We start from the raw sequence: 25,401 nt of genomic DNA, 5'->3' as shown, positions 1-25,401 counted from the left end.
GTCTAAAGTTAATGGAATACAAAACAATAATTCAGATCACAGATACTTTGTAATAATTTCTCATGCCTTAGTAAAAAGTGGTTGTTTTTAGTAAATTTGCCGGATTAAAAAAAATAACTTCAATTGTCAATATTTTATAATACTTTCTAATATTTTGTAAGAAGAAGATATTTCATATAAAAATTAGTGGTTTGCAAAATAATAGTACCGGTTTCAATTAGTGACGGATTTAAAAATTAAACTTAGGGAGTTAAAAAAATTTTCAAAAGTTAAGAGGGGTGAAATTAAAAAAAAATTAACTATTTTAGTGGATAAAATAAAAAAATTTTAATATCTTATGAATTTTTTTTTTTAAAAAAAAATTGTTAGGGGACTGTCCACCCCTAGACCCCTAGCTCCATCAATGCTTGCAATATTTCCTAATACGTCTAAGTACTTTGTACAATTTTTTATTATGAAATTGTTGAATTATATAATAATAACTTTGATTGTGAGTAACTTGTAGTATTTTCAAGTATTTTATAAAAAGTGGCTGTTTCATGTAAAAATGTCCGATTATTGCCCAAATATTGTGATTTATTATTGCCTATATTTTAAGATTTTATTTTTAAATTTAGTTATGAGTTATTGTTACTGTCGTCATTATAGTGATTTTGTCTAACATCTTTTATTATTTGGATAATTATATAAAAGAAGTGCAGATTTCCATTTTAATAGAACGTAGAAATTTGAAGGTAATTAGATTGGACTTGTAGAAAGACTATGGAGTCGAACAGTGGCCATGAATAGCCACCAAATAGAGTAAGTGATCGCTTATGACACAAATATTGTGTTCTTCTGCTCTGTCAACTTAATCAGATACTTCAAATCAAGATTGCGTTTTTTAATTCTTTGTATAAGTGGCTTATTATTAGATTTTCTATAAAAAATATAAAAACACATTGACCTGTATTTCATAGCTGTATACAGTTTTCAATTATTGAAATTTTTAATTGATTTTTCTAAAAAAAAAAACTGTCAGATTACAAAATAATATAACAATTCAAAAAAAGATTACAAAATAATATAAGCTCTAAAGACGATTATTTAGCTCGAAGATATTAACTCAGCAAGCACCTTGTAGAAGCAACCGCTTAGGCTTATCACCCATCAACACGAAATTGATTGCTTAATATATTTTTATTTATTTATACTATATATACACACATAGAAAATTCTATTTGGATTCGTGAAACGCGGCCTCAATCCAACAATTCGGATAAATAAATAATTTCGAATTATAATGCTAACTAAAAACTAAATTAACTGACTAATTAAATAAATTATTATAAATTATAAATTATTATGCAATATAAACTAATCTCATAATTTACAATTCAATATAAATTAATCAATATAAATTAGTTCAGGTGATTTTCACTCTAAAACCGAAAACTAAATTAAAAGTTCGATTTTTAAATTTTATAAACCCAAATCAAATGATCCATCTTTTTAAAACTATGGTTTTAGATTGATTTGGATTGATTTTTATCAATTTGTATGGTTTATGAGGTTTGATGAATACTCCTAATCATAGTCGAACCTGCATATGTAGTTTTACCAATCCAAAATTTTTTTTCTTTTGAGAAGATTCACTGATTCAGTACTTCCTAGCTTTATTAATCTCCTTTCCAAAAAAAAAAAAAAAAAATATTTTTTAATCTTAATAATATATATAATGATTCTAATTTTTTTAAGTAAGTTTTGAGTACCTTTAAAAATTTGCATAAATTCATCCATATACTTTTCACAAAACATATCGTGAGATTCTAAACTTTTTGCTTCATTGAATACTTTAATTTATAATTGTATTTATTAAAAATTTCAATTAGAAAAATCATTTTATTTAACATTCCGTTAAATTGAATAAATACTTGTTAGATAATTAAAAAATATAAAAATTATTGTTCTAAAAATTATACTAACCATATATCAAATTAATATTTTATAATTAACCACTTTTACAAAAATTATCCACATTTGTCAAAATAATAGTAATTTTAACAAAATATTACAAAAGTGCATTTCATTTTACAATTATTAAAAGTTGAAAGAATAGAGGTAAATTGGATAAGAGGTTAGAATCCATGAAATAAAAATTTATGATGTGCACTTGGACTAATAAATGCTAAAAGGTTAGTACTAACTAATTATCTAACTACCTTGTCACACTTACATGCTTTGAGTACATTACTTGGGATTTTTTAACCGTAATTACTTAACTTTCACTTTGTACAAAGCAATGATAAGTTTACAAAAATATAATAGTAATGTCTTTTTGCAACGAATTTAAAGTATTCGTTGCTAAACAATCCCTTATAAAAAAGTTATGTCTTATATTGATATATTATAAAATACTGAAAACAAGTGGTACTATATTTTGTAACTCCCATTAAATAAACAAAAGCTACATGTTTACAAATCTCTTCTGACGTATTAGAAATACAAGTTATCTTTACGTGATTTACGTCGCGTCGCTATAGCAAACACTGTAAGCGTTAGTGCTCTTCTTTTTTTTTATTTGCTTATTATATATAGAGAGAGGATAATGCTATTTGTTTTGATCTGCTAATAATATTTTTAATATCTTTATATCTATTGGTTCTATTTCAAAAGATAGTCCACTTTTTATTTAACACATATTAAAAAAGTAGTAATTATTATGATTAAAAGACAATTTTATTCATATAACTTTCTTATTATACCCATTTTAAATAATACATGAGCAATTATTACTTTCTCTGTCCCAAAATATAAGTCTTTTTTTAGTATTTATTTTGTCTCAAATTATAAGTCGTTTTGATTATTTCAAATAGTAATAAATGATGTTTTTCTAATATTATCCTTATTTATATTAAATACAATCACTCCCTTCACAAATAACTATTGGTTTGAGATACTGGATAATTTGATCAAATTACTCTTGATTTTATTATAGTTTAGGAGAATTATTCTTAATCTCTGTACAAAAATCTTAAATGGCTTATATTTTAGGACAGAGCAAGTATATTGAAATAATAAGTAAAAATTAATGAAGATTTTTAAAAATAAGATAAAGTTTAATAAAGGTATAATAGACAATTTAAAGATTAGTTACAATATAAAAAAGAAAGTGAATTATATTTTAAAACAAACCAAAAAGAAAAATGAATTATCTGGAGAAAGTATATATAAACAGTGCTACTTGGATTCGAGTAATGCCACCTGAATCAAATTATTCAGATAAATAAATAATTTGGAATAATAATGCTAGCTAACAGCCAAAACTAAATTATAATAAATTAAGTTAGAGCATCTTGTTGCTGTGGTAATTGCGTATCACACAAGACATAGTTTGCTATTTGCCTTGATTTTAATATCTTTTTCTGGATAAAGACTTATCTAATTGAGGATCACTAGACATTTATTTGACAAAGGGTCTTTTTCTAAAATCATGTATTTAATAGATGTCGGTTGTTTAAAATTATTTTATCAAATGTTAAAAGGAAGTAATGTTTTATAATTCTCTCTTTTAAACTTTAAACACTCTAAACCCTTATAAGTCATCTCTCTATCTCTCTCAAAATTTAGAAGCTCTCTTTCTTCCACCTTTCATTATTTTTTATTCTAAATAATCTTCAGATTTGTATCTTTTGATTTAGATATGAGGAATTGTTATCCAAATATTGATTTATTATTTTTTATGGAGCAAGCAATCGCTTGTGACACATATGTTATGATCTGTCAACTCGATCAGATACTTCCAATTAAGATTATGTTTTTTTTTTATTCCTTGTATAAGTGATTTATTATTAGACTTCCTATATAAAAATATACAAACATATTGATATGTACCTCATATCTATATACTGTTTCATCTTAATGAAATTTCTTAATTGATTTATTGTAAAAAAAAAAAAAACTTATATGCATGTTTCGCTATCGAATAATATAAATACTACAAAAAATATTTTTGCTAAATCAAAACACTAAACGTTACATAAAACTGTTCCCGAATATTGCTTTAATACGAGAACCAAAAGTTACCATTTAATATGTTACCATAACTAGTTGAATTTTTTAAATACATAGAGTATTTTACAGTTCCAAGTTTTAAATATTATTTTATTAATGATTTTAAATCAACATGTTATGCGTATTGTTATGGGCCTGCATAAATTCACCATGTATTTCTCGTAAAAAAATTTTGTCTGGTTCTTCAATTTTTATTTTGATTCATTGAACACTTTAGATTTATGAATTTAAATCTATTTAAAATTTAAACTTGCAAAAAAAATATATATTAAACATTCCAACTTATACAATTAGATTAGTTAAACACTTATTAGATATTTGAAAAATGTAAAAACTATTATTGTTCCAATTGTACTAACCATACATCAAACTAATATTATATGAATTTAAAGGCTATAAACAGTAAAAAATTATTGTTGCTAGTATAGGGAAGTATGCAATGTTAGTAAAATTTATAATTTTAGAAAAACAATAAATCATCCACAAAGTTTAGGGTGTCATAATTTTTTTCGCCAAATATGTAAGAGCTAATGCGGAGAAACTAGCTATAGAATGGAATTACAAGTTGCATATAAAAGAAAGTGGCAAGCGAAATGCTTGGTATATCTAAAGGATTAGTGTCTCGATCACGAGAAGGGGTGGAATGTAGAAGCACAAGTAAAAACTAAAGCAAAACGAGTGTGGTATAGAAAGTTACTAAAAGCTTCAAGCTAAAAGGTTTTGAAGAATATAAGAAAGCAATAGAGAAAAAAAATGGGAACAAAAGAGGGGAGAGATATGTACAAATTCGCATGATTGAGAAAGAAAAAGTGTAAAGGCTTGAGCCAAGTTAAGTGCATCAAAGATGATTCACAACAAGTATTAATATGGGATAATTAAAGAGATCAAATAAAGATGGATATGATGTTTTAACTGTTGGGCATTGGCTCTGATACAAGTTGTTAGGCCTCAGCTCTGATACTACTTGTTAGGCTCTCACAACCAATTAAGAGAAAATTAACGCAGCGGAATAATCAAAATTGTGATACACAGAAATTTACGTGGTTCACCCTTAACTGTTTAGGGCTACGTCCACGGGACAAACTCCGAATAATTCTTCTACTATTAAAAATAGTAGGCATACAAAGAGAGTAATACAAAAATAGTGGTACTCTAAGTGTTTTCCAAAAACACCCCATAATAATTTCCTCACTATTTTTCTCTCCCCTAGTTTTAGGGAACCCTTCTTAAAACTAGATAACTCTTTCTCTACATTTTTTTCTTTTCTTTCTGCTGTGTATCAAATGAGCTTCATCTGTCTCCTTTTATAGGCATTTCAATGAATAAGTCGTGTATCACTCATTCACGTCTTTACATTTTGTCAAAAAAAACTTGCTATTGTTGACTTTTCCTTTTTTTCTTTCAAATGTGTGTGGGTTCCACTTGAGTGGGCACCAACACAACAAATTTGCCCCTGCACACTCAAGTGGGGACATTAGCCATCATCATCCTGCAGCTAACTGACAATATTCGAACTTCTCCTTTGAAAGAATCTTCGTCAACATGACTAATCCATTTTCTTCTGTATGGATCTTCTCAAGCTGTAACAGTTTCATCTCCAACACATCACTGATCCAGTGATATCTAACACAAATGTGTTTTGATCTTGAATGGAAGGAGGAATTCTTTCCAAGGTGAATTGTGCTTTGACTGTCACAAAATACCTGATATCGTTCTTGATGAATTCCAAGTTCATTCAAGAATTTCTTCATCCACAGCAACTCCTTGCACACTTCAATAATCTTGACTGCCATAACACGGCTCTCCCTGCAAATGTGATTGGATATCCTGAAAATCCATTTCACTGCAGTCCAATGTTCCTTTCCAAGAATTGAAAGAAATCGACTCACTACTCCAACTGAGTGAGCAATATCTGGCCGTGTACAAACCATGGCATTCATAAAGCTTCCAACTGCTGAAGCATATGGATTCTTTTCCATTTCTTCCTTCTCTCCATCCGTAGAAGGGCACTGTTTAGAACTCAATTTAAAGTGATTAGTGAGAGGACGGCTAACCACTTTAGCGTTCTCCATTTTAAACCTTTGAAGTACTCTCTCAATGTACTTCTCCTGTGACAACCATAATTTCTTGGCTCTTCGATTCCTTGTAATATTCATGCCAAGATTATGCTTTGCTGGTCCCAAGTCTTTCATAGCAAAATACTTACTTAGCTGTTTCTTCAAGGTAGAATTCTGACCAACAATCAACATATCAACCACATAGAGCAAAAACAATGTAGTCATCATCAGAGAATTTCTTCATAGAAACACAGTGATCTGAAGTAGTCTTTCTGTAGCCATGCTTCCCTATGACAGACTCAAACTTCTTGTACCACTGTCTCAGTGCCTGCTTCAAGCGGTACAGGCTCTTCTTCAGTTTGCAAACACAATCCTCTTTTTCTACGAAACCCTCTGGCTGCTCCATGTATATTTCTTCTTCCAAATTTTCATGTAGGAAGGTAGTCTTTCTATCCATTTGCTCGATTTACAGTTTAAAAAACTGGAGGCCGTTCCGAGCACTGTCCGAATGGATGTCATTTTCACAACTGGTGAAAAGATCAAAATCAATACCCTTTCTTTGATTGAATCCTTTCACAACCAGTCTAGCTTTGAATCGTGGTTGGGAGCTGTATTCTTCCTACTTGATTCTGAACACCCACTTTTTCTTCAAAGTTTTCTTGCCTTTGGGCAACTTCACCAGCTCAAATGTTTCATCCTCATGCAAGGACTTCATTTCATCTTGCATGGCTTTAATCCAGTTCCTCTTGTGTTCATTTTCCATAGCTTCTTCAAAGCTTACAAATTCTCCCCCGTTAGTCGTCAATACATACTCATTGACTGGATATTTAGTAGATGGTTGTCAGAGTTTACTAAATCTTCTTAAAGGTTTGAGAACCTTCCGGTGCTGGTGGCTGAACATGAACACCATCAAAATCATCTTCTGGTTCATTCTGATAAGGAACTTCTGGATTTTCTGACACTAGCACTTATTCTTGTGGAACATTTTCTTCATCTCCAATTTTTCTGCATTCTATTGGAGGGACTCTCTGTATGTCTGTTGAGTCTTCATCAGATCTATTGGCACTCTACTTTAACATCTTCAATAGTCTGATCTTCAACAAATACAACATCACGAATTCTTATAATTGTCTTCTAGATTGGGTCATAAAACTTATAGCCAAATTGGTCTTGGCCATAGCCAATGAATACACATTGTCTAGTCTTGACATCAAGCTTAGACCGTTCATCCTTCAGGATATGCACAAAGGCTTTGCAACCAAACACTCGCAAATGATCATAGGAAACATCCTTTCCTGACCATACTCTCTCTGGAGTATCATACTGTAGAGGGTGAACCATAAACTGTTGTGAGTAAAGCTTCATCCCAAAATATTTTAGACAACTTTGTATGTGAGAGTAAACATCTGACTCTCTCCATCAAAGTTCTGCTCATCCTCTCAGCCAAACTGTTCAATTGCACCGTCTTGGAAGGTGTCGTTTGATGTTGAATGCCATGCTCTTTGCGGAAAGCATCAAATGGCCCAGTGTATTCTCTACTATTATTTGTCCTGATACACTTCAGCTTCTTGCCTGTCTGTCTCTCAACTAGGTTTAGAAGACTTCAATGTATATACCCAAGTCTTCCTAAAATGGTCATCGATAAATATCACAAAAAATCGATTTCCACCATATGACATCATCAATGGTCCACAAAAATTTGAATGAATCAGATGTAATACATTCTTCATTCTAGAACGAGGGGTAATTTTGAAAGCTACTCTGTTTTGTTTTCTCGCCATACAATCAGGACACTTGTCTATGTGAACTTCATCCAATCTAGGTAGTACGTTCCTTCTTGCTAGAGTTTTCTTACTCATGTAGCATAATCATTTATGCCATAATTCAACTGTACTGTCATTCTCCACTACACTCAAAGTGTCTTGGGAGAGTTTCGCATGCATCACGTACAGCTTTCGATCTTTAGCTACCACAAATGAACCTTTTGTGAGCTTCCACTGACCATTTTTGAAGCTGCTACAGAAACCTTCATCATCAAATCTATCAACCGAGATTTGGACGCATGCTCGAAAGCCCATTCCTCATCAGTCTTGTCTTTCGGTTTCGTTGAATTAAACACTGGCAAATGCATTTTGGTTACCATAACGAGATCTCTCATTTTATTTCTCCATATATGGTAATTCGCGCCATTTAGACTGATCATTTTGCTTGTCCATTTCGACTTGTGCAGAAAATCATCACCAACATAAACCGTATACGTGAACAGTAGTGTACGTGAATAGTGCCATAAATAGTCACAGTATACGCGAATAGTAACTGTATATGTGAATAGTAATTGTACACGTAAATAGTACAATGCATAAATAGTGTTGGGCTTACTTGAAACTTGCCATCGTTGACTTTTCCTTTTTTTCTTTCAAATGTGTGTGGGTCCCACTTGAGTGGGCCCCGACACAACATTAACCAATCGTTCAACACAAATTTGGATATATGATTATTCTAGAATTCTTATTAAGAGGCTAGAGATAATTATTAAAAGCAAAACCAATTAAACAAGCTTCATCTGTATAGTTTAAGTTCAAATGTGCATTTCAATTTCTTTAATTGGAATAGTGCTTGGGCGAGATTTCACAATAATGTGTTAGATTGATTGAATATATTATCTTATCTTATTATGATATTATGTGGCGTTTTATGGGTTTTGTCATTTATAAGGAAATTATGATTATAGATGATCAGGATGATTATGTAAATATTCTAATGCTTCATAAATGTGAAGAAATGATGAAAATTATTGAATAATGAATTATGTTTAGATGACGAGGTTAAATGGGATTTTATGAGTTAATGTGGGAATTTTCATTTTGTTAGAAGATAGGATTTGAATTTTGATATGGATTTTACCCGATGGATGGACCATACGATGTTAATTTGATTGTTGTGATTTAAAAACAGGTGTTTTAGTTCAGTTTTAGGAGAAATGTTAGCCAAAATCTCACATAACAAATATAATATGTTAGGATAATAAGTTAAATAGTGAAAAAGAATTATAATAAATTAATTTAGAAATTCTAATTTAGTTTTATCCCAAAAAAAAAAAAAAAGAAGATAAGAACCTAAAAATAATTTCTTGGTATGAACATTTTGTGTACTTTGGTTCTTATTCTTGTTTTTGCCGTTGGCAGAATCTTTTCACCGCTCGAGTCCAAGAAATAAATCAGTAATGTCGTCACCAACATCAACATCACCGCCAGAAGAAGAAAAACAAAATCAAGAAAGGCGTCAAAGTCAGTTGAATTCTTTTGACAACTTCTCTGCGTGTCAAGCAAATATAGAAGTTGTTAGACAGTTAGTTTCACTGTTGTGGCTACACATATCTGAGTCCTAGAACAAGTCAGCAATGGCGTGCTCTAAAATGTCGGTAAAATATAATTACATTTTTGTTGTTTGTACATCAACACATAAATTTGGCAAAATATGGTATTTTCTAGTGTGTGTATATATATTGAGAGAGAATATTTTCTTCGTCGTTGTTTTCTCAATTTTTTATTTTTAAGAGATATATAGGATTATTTTTTAAGTAAAATACATTTTTACCCTTCTGTTTCAAGCTAATTAACTATTCGGTCTTTCTATTTTGATAAATACGTTACTACGTCCTTAAATTATTCAACTATTAATCTAAAGAGTGAATTTTTGTTACTAGTTCAAAACCCTTTTAAATATAAAAGCTCAATGGCACTGAAAAGTGAACAATAAAGCTTTCTTAGGTTAGCATGATAAGTGTTAGGAAGATAGCCCCCTACGTGTTGTCTTAAATTTTTATGAATGAAGTGAGAATATTGTACCAAAAAATTTACAATTAATGTTTTTAGTGCAAGACCAAAGTTATTCATGTTGTTAAATAAATGCTGAGAAATAAGTCAAATATTTTATTTTGTAAAAAGTTCACCAAATAAAGTAATAATCTCAATAAAAATTCAAATAATTAAATAATTTTTTCATTAAGATTATTTGATAGTTAAACAATAAATGTGATGTAAATTCATACTCATAAATTACTGAGAGTAATAAATTGCTCAAAGTTGAACAATGATCTAAACTTCATTGGCAAAGGAAAATTTTAATTAATTTATTATATATATATATTGAGGAATTGAAGCAATCATTATTGATTATATATAAAGGATAAATATATAAAAATAATTTATTATTTGTGAAATTCACAATTGTGATAAATATTTGAAAACCGAGAGAGTATCAAATTTCAAAATTAATATTTGAAAAATTAAGACCAAAAATCAGCACTAACTAACTTAAAGTATTTAACCATATCAAGATAATTTTATAAAATTAAAATTTTTTTTTGTCAATGAAAGTTTAAGTTTTTGTTCAACTTGGAGCAATTTATTCTTCTTGATGATTAAGAGTAAAAGAAAGAGTTTATTGCACATTTATTGCTTAACCTGGAGCAATTATGCACATCACCATGATTTGTATCTTGGTTAAGAAACTACTCCCTCCTATTTTATTGTTCGGATTGACAAAATATGTATATTAAGAATTTAGTCAACAAAAATTATTTTACTATTTTTCACTCTTAACTCATTAAAATATTAATAATAGTCCTTCATTTAATTAACAATCATAAATGTTATTATGAAAAAAGTAATTGTTTAAATATATAAATTTAGAAACCTTACAAACATTTGAGACATCCAATAAAGGAATAATAAGTAAACAAGATGAAACAGATGAAGTATTAATTTTATAAAATTAAGTATTTTTTATATTAAAACAATTAATTTGTCTGGTGGATTCTTAACAAATTAATCTAAATCACGTCTCATATTTACACCAAAACCGCTATAAATTGTGAGTTTCAATGAAAAAACCATTTGATTATTTAATCTTTTTATTGAAAGTATTGCTTCATTTTATAGATATTTCACAAAATAAAATATTACCTATATCTTTACTTACTCTTCATTGGCTATTATACAGAATGAATGAAACCACCAAACATTCACTACAAAAAAAGCGCCAATTTGCGACCGATTTTTGCGACCGACTCAAATCGGTCGCAATTTTGCGACCGACTTGCGACCTATGGACAAACAGTCGCTAATTGTAGCGCTAAAAATTCCCGCGAGTTTATTTTTCAGTTTGCGACCGATTTGCGATCGATTTTGCGACCGATTTGCGACTACATGTTATTTCGTCGCAAAATTGCGCGCTTCAAAATTAGGAATAAATTCTACAACCTATTTGCGACCGATTATTTGCGACCGATTATTGGAGTCGCAAATCGGTCATAATTTTATTGTGAAGTAAAACGACATCGCATAGTTAAAAATTGCGACCGATATTAATTAAATTTGCGACCGACTAGTCGGTCGCAAATTTTAGGGCTTTAAACGCTAGACACCCTCCTTCTTCTTTCTTCTTCTTTCTTTCTTCTCCTCCTCCTTTCCTCTCCTTCGTTTGCAGCGCCGCTCCAGCCCCTCCTGACACCGTTCCAGCTTGCCTGACGTTGCGCCAGCCCCTCCTAACGCCGCTCCAGCCCCTCCGGTCACTCCATTGCTATTTGGACACAAGTTGAGGTATTTTGCGATTTTTTTTTTATTTTTTTATTTTGCGATTTCTGTGTATTTGGACATAATTTTTGGTATATTTGTTTGTGTATTTGATAGTTAGATTAGGAATTAGGTACTGTTATTATTATTATTATTTATTATTATTATTTATTATTATTATTATTGTTACTGTTGTTATTATTATTATTATTATTATTATTATTATTATTATTATTATTATTATTATTGTTACTGTTATTATTATTATTAATATTGTTACTGTTATCATGAAAAGGTATCATTTCTAGTATATATAATTTGTTCAGAATTTATTACTTTACTTGAATTTGTTTTTTTATTTTGGATTTTGTTCAGGTAAAAGCAAAGGGCACTTTGATGCAAATGGTTGGTGCAGATTGGTTGAGATCTGATCAACGAGAAGATGATCTCGGTGGTCGTCCAGAAAGCATTGTTCAGGTTATTATAGAACTCTATTACATTCGGAATATGTCTGTTAAGCAAATGTAATGTAATCAAAATTAAGTATTATTCAAATGTAATGTAAAAGCATTGTTCAGCTCGAAAATTAAGTATTAATCCTAATATTAGTATTTGAGTTAAAAATGCTTAATTATTCAAATGTCTGATAATTTTCAGCTCGAAATCGATGTTCGATCTTCCACAGTTGCAAAGAGGAGTGGTCAATCTTGTTCTTGGATACTTGAACAATTTGGTCATAGAAATGGCATTTCTGATACAGGTAAAAAAGAAAATTTCTCACTCTTTAATACCATTTAAAATTTTTTAGTTTTGAGTACATTTACAGTTAGAAATTTCAGCACTTATATTATTCATTTAATAAAATTTTCAACATATAGATTTCAGTTTTACTAAATATCAGATTTCCTAGAAAAGTAAAATAAAAAGAAATAAAAGCAAGCGAGAACTTATTTTTGGTGAATTTTATTTCATTGAATAATGCAAAATATATATTTGACACCTAAAATCCAAAATAAAAATTGTGTGTAGGCTGAAACTGAAGAAGAGCTTCCAGAATTTCTTGGAGCATGTCGACTTAATCATCTAGATGCAGCAAAATCAGTATTGGTATGACCATAATTTTCACCATAACATTTTTGTATCTTCATGTGAGATTGGATCAAGTAAGGGCAGAGTGAAGAAGAAGAAGAAGAAGAAGAAGAAGAAGAAGAAGAAGAAGAAGAAGAAGAAGAAGAAGAAGAAGAAGCTGTAAGACTTTTATTAGTAGAAGCTCTTTCTTTTCCATTCAATCAAAATGTCATGATTCTTTGCTAGGTTAATATATTTTGTGGGATACTCAATTTTCTTTTTGGTTGTCTAAATATGTATAATGTATTCAAAAATATGTTTTATGAACACATTAATTATAACTAATAGATTTATTTAACAAATAAAAGAAAAGAACTCTAAATAAGGCTCAAACATTATCTTTTTAGTATAATATGCAGATGATGTCCAGCCAAGAGCGGTAAGGCTGATGCCTTGAGACCTAGGTTCTAGGTTCAATTTTTACATGTGCGAAAAAATTATGGTTTTATAATAATATTTATTTTTATTTATTTTTTTCAATTTTGCGACCGATTTGCGACCGAATTTCACTATTGCGACGGACTTTTTCTGCAACCAATTTGCGACAGCGTTTCTAAAGGAAAACACGACCAAATTTGCGACCGATTGTTTTAATTTTGCGACCGATTTATCGGTCACTAATTTGCGACTGACAAAAAAATCGGTCGCAACTTTTTTTGCGACCAGCATTTTTGCGACCGACGTGTGTCGGTCGCAAATCGGTCGCAGATAAAATTTAGCGACCGATTTGTGGCCTTTTGCGACCGATTGGTCGGTCGCAAAAGGCCGTTTTTTTTGTAGTGATTATGGTTTTAGTGCACTATTGTAATTTCGTGAAATCACAGATATTAAATTAATTATTAATTTGTAAGTGACTTCATTTTTGCATCACTTTGAGAACTATTTTCTCAAAGAACATCAACTTTATTATTGTCCCTAGTTAACTAGGTCAAAATTGAGAGACTAAATTGCATTTTCCCCTCTGTAGTTCTCACCGCATGATTTCTGAAATAATTATTCAAACTTCAATAAAATACTTGTTACTTGCTCCGTTCTTTTTATATAGACAAACTTTTCTTTTTTTGGTATTCTTTTTATATAGACAAACTTTACTTTTTTTTGGTAACATTAGAAAAAATCCAATGTAAAAACCTCATATTACCCTAGTCTCATTTTTTTGTGAAAGTTTTATTATAGGAAATTATCAAAATAATGACAAATAAAAATGCAGATAGACATTAAATGTGAAGGAAATTTAGCGATAGAATTGTTATTTTTTAAATTTACGTTGGAAAAATAAATATAGTCCAAATAAAAAATTGTGGTCTAATTGATATGAAATTTGAGTTTTAAAATGCCACAAAATTTAGAAATGGAGCATAGTTAAGAGTTGTGATTTTATACTTCAGCCATTTTTTTATGAAACTACTCCATATTTAAATTCTTTTACAATTATTCAAGCCTACTGGAAGATTATTTGAACATGAAATAGTCATTTTTTTTAAATGCAACTTATACAAAAAGGGACTAATAATAAGTTTCTAAAGGTTAGAGCATAATTAGTTTTTTCTTTCACTCATTTGATTTTTGGTCCAATTTATGATATATGCGAGCATTTTATAGGACATATTGTTGTATTTGTCAAAATTTGTGAGCAGCTCAGTTTATAAATTGGGTCCATTTTTTTAGGAAGCCAACATATTTATCAAAATTTCAACTAAAGATGTAGAATTGAGTTTCAAAAATTTGAATTCATTATCCCCTAATCAAATCTCCTAATATCCCATTTTTTTGGGAAGACAACACATTTATTGTGTTATTCAACCAAGAAACATTATTAAAAGTAATTTTACTTTGTAGAGGAGGAGTTAATGTGATACTAGGGTTATATTAGAAAAAAAAAATAAGGAAAAATATAGGAAATTTTGGTGAAAATGTGCTTGTGCCTATATAAAAAGAACAGAGTAAAAGTTTCTGTTGTGTGTGTGTTTTTTCTTTTTTTTTTTTTTTTTATATAGCAAAATTTTGCTTAATTTGATAATTTTGGGAACCATGTCAATGTAAAGTTTTTAGTGTAGGAGATTCTCAAGATAATGACAGATAAAAGTATAGATAAGCATTTAATTTAAATAAATTTTGGAAAATGAATTTTTTATATCAAGTTCCATTAAAAAAAAAAGCTCGTATAGATTATCTTAGCATCGATTAAAATGGAGTTTGAATAGAACAATTTTACAAAATTTTTAACTTGACCACATCGAAAGGAATTTTTATGGATTTCGCCGAATATTTAAAGTACGTTTTCAATTATCAAAGGCAGTTAGAAGATTAAATGAACAGAAATTTGCATATTTTCACACAATTTTTCCAAATAAGGGACGAAAAACAAATTTCTTTCCACATGTCAGAGCATAAATTTCATTTTTGTAACTGTTTGTATTCCCTTCATTTCAACAAAACATTTAAAATCTCATTGAAGATTGAAACATAATTTAAGGCGTATATTGATATTGAAGGAGGAATAAATTATATATTAGGGGTAAATTAAAAAAAAAAAGACAAAAAAAAGTTAGTTAAACTATTTTCTTAATCTTGATGAAAAATTAGTTATTCTTATATAAAAAGAACAGAAGGAGTATATATTACTATCCCCGTTCTTAAATACTCCTCCTATAAGAAAATCATTAAATTTGTATAAGTTACAATAATTTGTTGAGTAAATTGACTATAGTACCCTTAATTTAATATATCCAATCACCAAATTTTTTAAAAATTAAAAAATTAATTATTGGTTATACACAAAGGGTAAATATGAAAAAAACTTTTTATTGCTCCTTAAAACCACAAATGTAACAAGTATTAGGATGAGAGGTAGTTATAAGCAAAATATTGCTTTCCTCTTCATATTGTACTACTTATATAATTATTTTATTTTTTTTAACACTTTGGAAATTTATAAAAAGTTGAAGGATAATAGAAATTAGCACATCTAACCTCAATAATTTGAATATTTACATCATTTGCCAGTACCTATACTGCCTCTCCTCTCTATCATGCACTTTGCTGCTGGGACCTGCAAATATTACAAAAAACCTATCGAAAAAGAGTTGTATGCCAAAAATGTGTCATGCGCTCTGCAACACTTTGTAAACCAAGAACTTGTTAGTTTTTGTTTTTGCTTTTTGGCAGAATCTTTTCACAATTTAAGTCCAAGATACAAGTCAGTGATGGCGTTCCCACAAATATCCCAAAAATATATACAAGTTTTTGTTTTTTGTTTCGATGTGCATTAGCAACTCACAAATTTGGCAAATTCTGTAATAATTTTATTTTTAAAATGTATATAGTATTATCTTGGAAAGTAACATTTTGCCATTAGAACCCCTTTATCTCGACTTATAGTAATTAAAAGAAAATTCCAAAAAGAAAAAAAGAAAAAGAATTTAGTAATCTCTGGATTTCCAATTTTTTGGAAGCAAAGCCGGAAAATTAGAGGCCTGGAGCTTATTACCAATGACGGTTTGGTCATCTTTCCTAGTATATTTGTATCAAATTCAAAAGAGAGGGAGTCCTTTTAAATGGATTAAGGATGAGTTTGGATACTAGTTCATAATCGGGTTTGAATTTGGTATTGCATTTTAAGCATGTATCAAACCTGTTGCTGCCAACCCTATTAAAAATGTTTGGTGAAAGAAAAAAAAAATAATAAATAAATAAATAAATATATATATATATATATATATATATATATATATATATATATATGCACACATATAAAGATACGTAAAATCTTATTAAAAAGTGGAGTAAGTTGGGTTTTTTAACCCTTGCTTTCCTTTTTCTCTAGGTGTATGTTAGTTACCTTTTCAACAGGTAACCAGCAGCACGGTGAGTTCTACGAGTCAAGTAAAACTAAGTGACTGGTAACGTGGGTTTACTTGAAGTTAACCTAGCAAGGAGCTTTAACTTGTTAAGTTATATTAAAATAAAAAGAAACTTATATCATGCAGCGGGAATGATAATAACACCTGATGGATCCAAATTATGCAACTATATATATATTCTCTTAAGTAGCAAGAGTTTTTATATGTTATACACTTAGACAGAAAGCTTGGCAACAATGGGTAGTATCAGTGAACAAACAGTGAGCAACAAACAGGTTATATTAAAAGAATACGCGAATAAAGGTTGCCCTAAGGAATCAAACTTGCTTGTCAGTACTAATTTCATCAAACTCAAAGTTCCAGAAGGAACTGATGGTGTTCTTGTCAAGAATCTATATTTGTCTTGTGATCCATATATAAGAATCCTACTGCGAGAAGAAAGAGAACCTAACCATCCTTTTGATCCATTCGAGCTTGGTTCGGTTATAAATGGACTTGGTGTGGGTAAAGTTGTAGAATCTGGGCATCCAGACTTCAAGAAAGGTGAATTTGTTTGGGGAATGACTGGTTGGGAAGAATATACTCTCATTCCAACACCAACTCAGTCCCTCGTTAAAATTCATAACACTGATTTGCCTCTCTCATATCATGCTGGGATTCTTGGTAGGCTAGCTCTTCATTGATGCTGATTTCTTTTTCCATTTACATTTTATTTTTTTTCTTTATTCATGTTTATTTTAGTTTTTCAAAACTGACTATAAGATTCTCATTGTGGATTTATAAATGCAGGTATGACAGGCATGACTGCTTATGTTGGATTATATGAGATTGGTGCTCCTAAGAAAGGAGATTATGTATTTGTTTCAGCAGCTGCTGGTGCAACTGGTCATCTTGTTGGCCAATTTGCGAAGTTGGCTGGTTGTTATGTGGTTGGAAGTGCTGGAAGTAAAGAAAAAGTGAGTTCCATCCAAAACAAAATTCTAAGTACTCGATTATATCAAATAGCTAATCATCCAAATATTCTGTTATTTTTCCATTTTAAGGTTGATTTGTTGAAGAATAAGTTCGGATTCGACGAGGCTTTCAATTACAACGAAGAAAAGGACTTGGAGGCAGCTTTTAAAAGGTAATATTTTTTTTACTTAATGGGTGTTGGCGCGGAGCCTATTAGTTTGGATTTAGCTATCGGTTCTATTAAATTTTTCGTGAACCATATTAATAAAAAGAAAAAATTTTTTACTGATAAAGAAAATCTTTTTTACTTAATTTTTTTTTCAACAGCAAAAACAAATTTATTTTTATTTATAAATACATCAGAAAAAACTTAGAAAGTCCATAAACTAACTCGAGTGGACAGCCCTATATGCCTAACCTAACCAGGACAGCCAAGTCTAAAAATCTAACACCAACAAACCTCAAAAAACAGCAGAAAGCAGAAAAAATATTCTTGGGATAAGAAATAACAATTCTGATTATCGGGTAAAAAGAAAAACGAAGGAAACCTCAAAGGCAAGTTGAGAATGGTATAAATTTACATAGACCCAGTGCATCATGTTACTCGCTTATGAATTAAACTAATGAAAATAGAATTTTTTATAGAAAAAAAAGTTATTTCTGACAATATTGTAGGAAAAATTTCATTGGTTTGGTCCAATGAAAAAAAAAATGATAAAGTAGGAAAATTTTTTTAAAAATTCTTAATTTCATTAATTTGATCTATAAATTGGGCAATAGATGACTTAGTCTAGATAAGTATTTTCCGCTGAAAATTAATCTTTTTTTTTTTAATTACTACTCCCTCCGTCCCATTTTATTTGCTTATTATTCATTTTTTTTTATGTCCCTAAATGTTTGCAAAAATTTCTAAATTTGATATTTAAACAATTACTTTTTTCATAATAACTTTTATAATTATTTATTAAATGAAAGATTTTTATTAATATCTTAATGATTTAACGGTGAAAAAAAGTAAAATAATTTTGTTGAATAAATTCTTAATAGACGTGTTTTGTCAAACCATGCAAACAAAATTATACGAGGGAGCATTACTTTTTATTGGTATAATTCAGAGATATTAATGGGTTTAATTGTGCAGATATTTTCCTGAAGGAATCGATATATATTTTGATAATGTTGCTGGAAAGATGTTAGATGCAGTGTTGCTGAATATGAGGCATGAGGGACGCGTCGTTATGTGTGGAGCGACGTCGCATTATACCTCAGACAAGATTCATTGCGGGATATTCAATACAAACCAAGTTATTTTGAAAAGTATCCACATGAAAGGATATATAGTTTCCGATTACTATCACCTACTCCCAAAGTACCTGGAAATGGTAATACCAAAACTCAAACAAGGGAAGATTGTATATGCTGAAGATATTGCCGTCGGTCTAGAAAGCGCTCCAGCGGCTTTCGTTGGGCTATTCAGGGGACATAATGTGGGAAAGCAAGTGATTAAAATTGCCAACGAATAATTATTACTTAAGCATAAGTATCTTGATTTGTCTACTATCACTGTACTTGTATTTTGTTTTCTTTAAGTAATAAAATTGCCTATAAGAGAGAGAATAATAAAAATAATACTCCCTCTATCTCAAAATTATGATCCCACTTTCTTTTTTGAATGTTCTAAAATAGTAGTCCACTTTCTATTTTGGGTTTAGACATGTGTTTCCAATTGTGTCCTCAATTAATTAGTATGTGTGCTTTTAATATTGAGAAGCATTTTCTATAAAATTGTTACTATAATAAATTAGGGATTTTGAGGAGGCAATTTTGAAATACTAAACTTCTTGTGAGGGCTAGATAACATTTTGTCATATGACATCATATAAGGTTTTTGCGGGTGGATTAAGGAAGTAATTAATTCTTTTAAATTATAATAAAACCAATAGTATTTTAATCAAATTACCCTTTATCTCAAAACCAAAAGTAACTTATGAAAATAACTATTATACTTAATATAAATAAGGGTATCATTGAAAAAATATTATTTATTACTCATTAAAATGCTCAAAACAATTTATAATTTAGAACAAAATAATCACTCAAAAACCAGTTATATTTTGGAATGGAGGGAGCATTAAATTCTCCCATCTTAAAACGCCCTAGCCGATCCAACCCCATTTGAACATCATTTTCTTCCTTTCTCGCACATTCTTCTCAACCAAACATCCAAAAATCCTAACCTAAACTAAAAATCTCTTACTTTTCTCCGGTACTTCACCATGGATTTAAGGCAAACAATTCTAGACACTATAAATCAGTCCCCAAATCACAAAAACGACAAACAAATCACAAGGACTTTTCCTTTATGTGGTCCTTTGCTTGGCTTTGAAGAAGAAGGCATTTCTTTCGCCCTTTACACCTCTAATCACTTCCATTGCCCTATTTAAACTCTATAGAAACAAAATTTTGGAAGTAGCAGCACCCCTAGTTTCATTCACTCAAAGAAGCAAGAAAAACGTTGGATTTTTGTGAGGTAATGACCTAAACGGGCTCTGTTGTGTACTTTGTGACTTAAAATTAGAAATTTGGAGTTTGATTTTAGAGGGTTTTGTGGCTTGAATTGAAACATTTTTAAAAAGTTTAGTTAAAAGTTTACGGAGGGAGGGTGTCACCCTCAACAAAAACATTTTTGAAAAGTTTGCCCTCTAAATTTCCGAAAATTTTCAATTTTATCCCTTAAAATAGGGATTTTTTTTTTTTTTTTTAATTTTGCCCCTTCTAACTTCTTAAAAAAAATTTTGGCCTCTTCAATCCTGGCAATATTATTGGAGTCTAACGTTGTTAAAAATGGATTGAATACAGCAAGAGGTAAATAGACTCAACCCTATGATTTTGTGATTGGAATTTGATGTTAAAATTGATGTATGATCGATGATGAATATAGGGCTATTTGTTTGTGGACACAGCCCTATATACGTTGCATAAAAAGATTATAGTTAAGGAAAAAAATGATATTTATAGAGTTTTAAGGGTAGGAAGCTCCATTTTGAAAATTTTGATAAATTGATATGAGATTCATGGGTTTTATTGATGTCAGGACAACTGAAACTTAAATATTTATTTCGTTAATCTTGCAAAATTTTTTGATTTGGCCATAGCTTTTCAATGAATTTTTGCGTAATAACTGTCTTCTTTGTCCCCTATATAAAGCCAGAGCATGTTGTGAACTTCAAAAGAAACCCATCTCAATCTCCTTAGTTTTGCGTCTTACACAAGCCTCTTGTATTAAACGACATTATACTTGGCACAATCACGATTAAAACAATAATAAATAATAACTCCTAACTCAGAAAATCGATTGCAGTCTTAGATAAATACATTACCTTTCCTAACTTGAGCCGAGATATTTTTTTTTTCCATCACCTTTCCTAACTTAAGCCAAGATATTTTTTTTTTTTTAATTTTAATCATTTAGTATCACAAGCTTCATGCCGGATACGCCCACGAAGGAGGCAAAACACTCCCTCCCGAGTGTTTAAAAGACTCCATACTCAAGGCTCAAACTCGAGAACTTTGGTTAAGAAAGACAGCATCTCTGTCATCACATCTCACCTCTTAGAGGTAACTTGAGCTAAGATATTAATAATACTCTTATGTGCCACTGAAGCCTAGCCCGATTTTCTTACCTAATTCCCGAGTGAATCTTGCTAAAATAAATATTACTAATAGATGAGGATTCACCAGTTATCTAAGGATCTCTCTGAACTTCCATGCCTTAACTCCGAATGTGCATTTGTCTGGATTGAGCTTCATATTAAACCTGTTCAAGATTTTAAATGCTTCTTGTAGGTCTCTAGGATCGTCAGTAGCTCAGATGCTCTTTATTATCATATCATCTACATAAACTTCTACAATTCACCCAATCTGGTCTTGAAACACCCTATTGATCAACCTCTGGTATGTGGCTCCCACGTTTTTTAGTCTAAACGACATGACTTGATAATAATAGATTCCCCTATCAGTGACAAAGCTCATCTTTTCCTCATCCAGTTCGTTCATTTTTATCTGATAGAGCCCCGATGCTGCATCCACAAAACTATACACTTCATAGCCAACTATTGAATCTACTAGTTGATTAATATTGGGTAGAGGGTAAGGATCTTTGGAGAATGCCTTTTTCAGATTGGTAAAATCAACACATAGCCTCCATTTTCCATTGGACTTCGGTACCAAAACTACGTTCGCCAGCCATTCTAGATAGTTCAACCTCCCTTATAAACCCTGCCTTCAATAGTTTATCTAGCTCGGTTGCTATAACCTGCTGTCTCTCTGGACCATGCTTCCACTTTTTTTATTTTATCGATTTAAAGCGTGGGTCAATGTTGAGCATGTGGGATATGGTATCAGGATTGATGCCAACTATGTCTTCTGCGGTCTAGGCAAAGCTGTTAATATTATTTTCTAAAACTGCCTTAATATTATCTTGTACCTCTCTAGTTAGATCAGCTCCCAGCATCAAGGTCTTCCCCTGTTTCACCTCCTATGTGATCAGCTCACTTACAGGTTTTGGGCTAGAATCTACATTATGTCTAGGTATATCAAAGGGTTGATGTTCAATTGATTTTGTGGGTGGTTCTTTTTTTTGGCATCCACATGATTGGTAGGGCAAGTGGTATCGTTTTAGTGCTATCATGTAGGCTTCCCGAGCCACTTTCTAGTCTCCCCTAATAGCAATGACCTCGCCTTTATCAAAATAAAACTTCATGGTCAGGTATCTGATATATGTGGTCGCTTAGAGTTCATATAGGGCTGGCTTGCCCAATATAATATTATATAGAAAGTGAATGCCTACCACCATAAATTTTAATTTAAGTTTCCTTGATTACACTTCGGTTTCGAGATCTAGGGTTATGTCTTTGGACTCAGACACTTGCACAAGTTTTCTCGCTAGGCTGACTAAAGGGGTCCAGCAGACTTGAGCCTCGCCTGATCCAGTTTCAAAGCCTTAAATACCTCCATAGTCAACAAGTTCATCGCACTACCCTCATCCATCTAGATTCATTTTACCAAAAAGTTTTCTGAGATCCCTTCAATTACTAGTTTGTCATCATCTGGGGTATGTACAAGTTCGCCATTGACTTCAGAGAATGATATGGACGGCCTGGTGCTCGGATTTTGCTGGGGTAGAATGGAATCGATTTTCCTGACTCTCCTTTTCTTTGTTGAATTGTTATCACCCCCCGATGAGCCCCCAAATATGATGTGGATTGTGCCCAGGATGTGCATTCTTTCGGCTGCTTGTCTTTCTATTCACTTTCTCTCCGAGCCCTTCCAATAAATTGCTTTATTTTGCCTCTCTGTATAAGGTGTTTTATCTTTTTCTTCAGTTACCAACAGGCCTCGGTCTCGTGGCCTACAACTTTATGGAACTCGCAATACTTGCTCTTATCTCGATGGCTCGAGATATCCTCCTTCATCTTTCTAGGGTAATAAAACTGAATTTGATCGCCCCGTTCTCTTACCCAAGATAATATTTCGAGCGTGGCCTATTCAAAGAGGTAAACTCCCGATCTTGCCGTGGCTTGTCATCTCTTGAGTATGGCGTTTGAACGAAATAACTAGCTCACGAGAGTCGAATAAGCGATCTCCTTTGAGGCGATCGTCTCCATACTGGGAATGGATGTCTCTTATTTCTATACCTCTCTTCTTTGGGTGGTCTGTGGTGTTGAGCCTCATAGGCTTCGTCTAACTTTGTGTACTTGTGGGCTCGCACCATAAGTTCGGCGAAGGTCAGAGGAGGGTCTATGCTTAAACTCTCAAACAATCTGCTGTACCTGTGATTTTTTGCCATAGCGCTAACAGCTACCTCATCGTTCAAGTTCTCCACTTGCATCGCCATTCTTTAAAATTTTGATACATATTGTCTTAAGGTCTCTTCGTCCTCCCTTTTTAAATGCACTAGGTTAGATGATATTTTTCTGGAGGGTACATATGTTATGAAACGGGCTCAGATATTGTAGCCAACTGGGATAAAGAATGAATGGATCATGTTTGAGTGTTTGATACCACTCTTGTGCTACCCCTTTTAGGGTAGTTGGGAAGACCTTATACATTAGATCCTCCGAATTGGTCTGCGAGTATATCATGGTTCAAAAGGTCACCAGGTGGCTTTGGGGTTCAATAGATCCATCATAGGATTGGATAGTAGGAAGCTGGAACTTTGGCGAAAAAGCTGCAGCTAGAATATCAGCCAATAATGGTGAGTCCTGTCGGAGACCATAATCTCTTGTTTCTCCTGTCTCTCTACACTCCTGAATTAGTTCTTTAACAACATTCTAGAGATTATCTCCATCCAAGATCGATTGGGTATGGCTTAGCTCTTGGCTATTGGGAACAGTTGTGCTAGGGTCCACCTCTAATTCCGCTTCGTGGTATCGGTCAGATATTGAGTGACTTTGGTATTTAGGTGAAGCTAAAGTGAAACTACGTTCTTGATGTGGAGGGTTTGCCGGCTTGGTGGGTGCTATTGACTCACCATTAGGCTGAGGGTTCTCTAAGAGTTGTTTCAACGCAGTGGTGAATTGTGAGTAAGCTTGAGCTAGGGCAACTGCCACCTAGGGATCAGTGGTTGACAGAGGGGCAAATGTGGATTGTTTGTTGGCTTCGCCGTGGGTGTGTTCCACGCTCATCGCACTAATTGAAAAGCTCTCAAAATTTGAAGTGTAGTAAATTATGAAATAACCCCTCAATAGGGCAGTTTTTGAGTATATATACTGAATTTAGAACAATTGTATTAAGATAAGGATTATCTGTTAATTTGAATTTACTTAGAAGTCTAATATCATTATTTTAATATCATTTATTATTGTATGTTAATATTATTAAAGAAACTCAGTTTTCTTATTTATAATGACAATGAATTAAAAAATTGCCTAAATATCTAAATATGCAAAATCATACACTTTAAATGAAATGAATTAATGATGGATTACCCTAATTTATATATGGGTTATTTATGTCATAGCGGTGATGGTTACAAAAAATAAAAATAAAAATAGAAAGCTTGCTTCTAGATACAAATACTTTAGTTCAAAGGGAGTAAAAATAGTAGCTAAAGGCTACAGAAAAAGAAATGTGCATAAATTCATAGGGATTTTTGTATTATAGACATATTAACATTTCATATTCTATATTTTTAATTATAATATATTTATTTTTATATTTTTATATTAATATTACATAATTATAGTTTAAACAACATTTATTGTAGATCGATAGAAGTCTTAAATCTAATTAATTTTTAAAACATTCTTCTAAAATTCATAATAAACAATTATAAATTCAAACATTATTAATAAATAATTTAATTATGATTAATTTAAAATTGACTAAATAGTTAATTAATTAATTAATTAAATCATACTAAAATAAATTTGAAAATGATATTTTTAATTTTAAAAGTACTATTTAATAAATAATTAAAGTCAATAAAATAACATAGAATAGATATATATTTATCGATCGAATTTTTCAATTTTTATTATTAATATTTAGAATTTGAGGGAAAAAAATTCCATTCAATTCAATACGACCTTCGATTATGGATAAATCATTTATAGGAGAGATAATCGCGAATCTTAAGACAAGATTAGTTTCATATTCAAAAAATTTAAGAAAATTCATTGGCAAACAAATGAATAAGATAGAGATGAATGAATAACATCTAAATAGAGACATGAAAAATGAAAATGAGATAAATATAAAGTCGATTAT

General features: G+C 31.0%; 1 protein-coding gene across 1 annotated transcript; it reads left to right on the top strand.

Annotated features, from left to right (window-relative positions):
* Positions 1–16,904: 16,904 nt before the first annotated feature.
* LOC105629801 (2-alkenal reductase (NADP(+)-dependent)) lies at positions 16,905–19,226 on the top strand. The gene is made up of 4 exons (XM_012211443.3): positions 16,905–17,340; positions 17,467–17,633; positions 17,721–17,803; positions 18,773–19,226. Exons 1-4 carry the CDS (start codon positions 16,914–16,916, stop codon positions 19,152–19,154), a joined length of 1,059 nt encoding a protein of 352 aa, XP_012066833.1. The 5' UTR covers positions 16,905–16,913; the 3' UTR covers positions 19,155–19,226.
* Positions 19,227–25,401: the final 6,175 nt, after the last annotated feature.

This window comes from Jatropha curcas, chromosome 7 (genome assembly GCF_041381405.1).
Source record: "Jatropha curcas cultivar XTBG-Jc1 chromosome 7, XTBG_Jcur_1.0, whole genome shotgun sequence".
Lineage (NCBI taxonomy): Eukaryota > Viridiplantae > Streptophyta > Magnoliopsida > Malpighiales > Euphorbiaceae > Jatropha > Jatropha curcas.
Note: the sequence above shows the minus strand (reverse complement) of the source record. Positions and strands in the feature narration are given on the sequence as shown.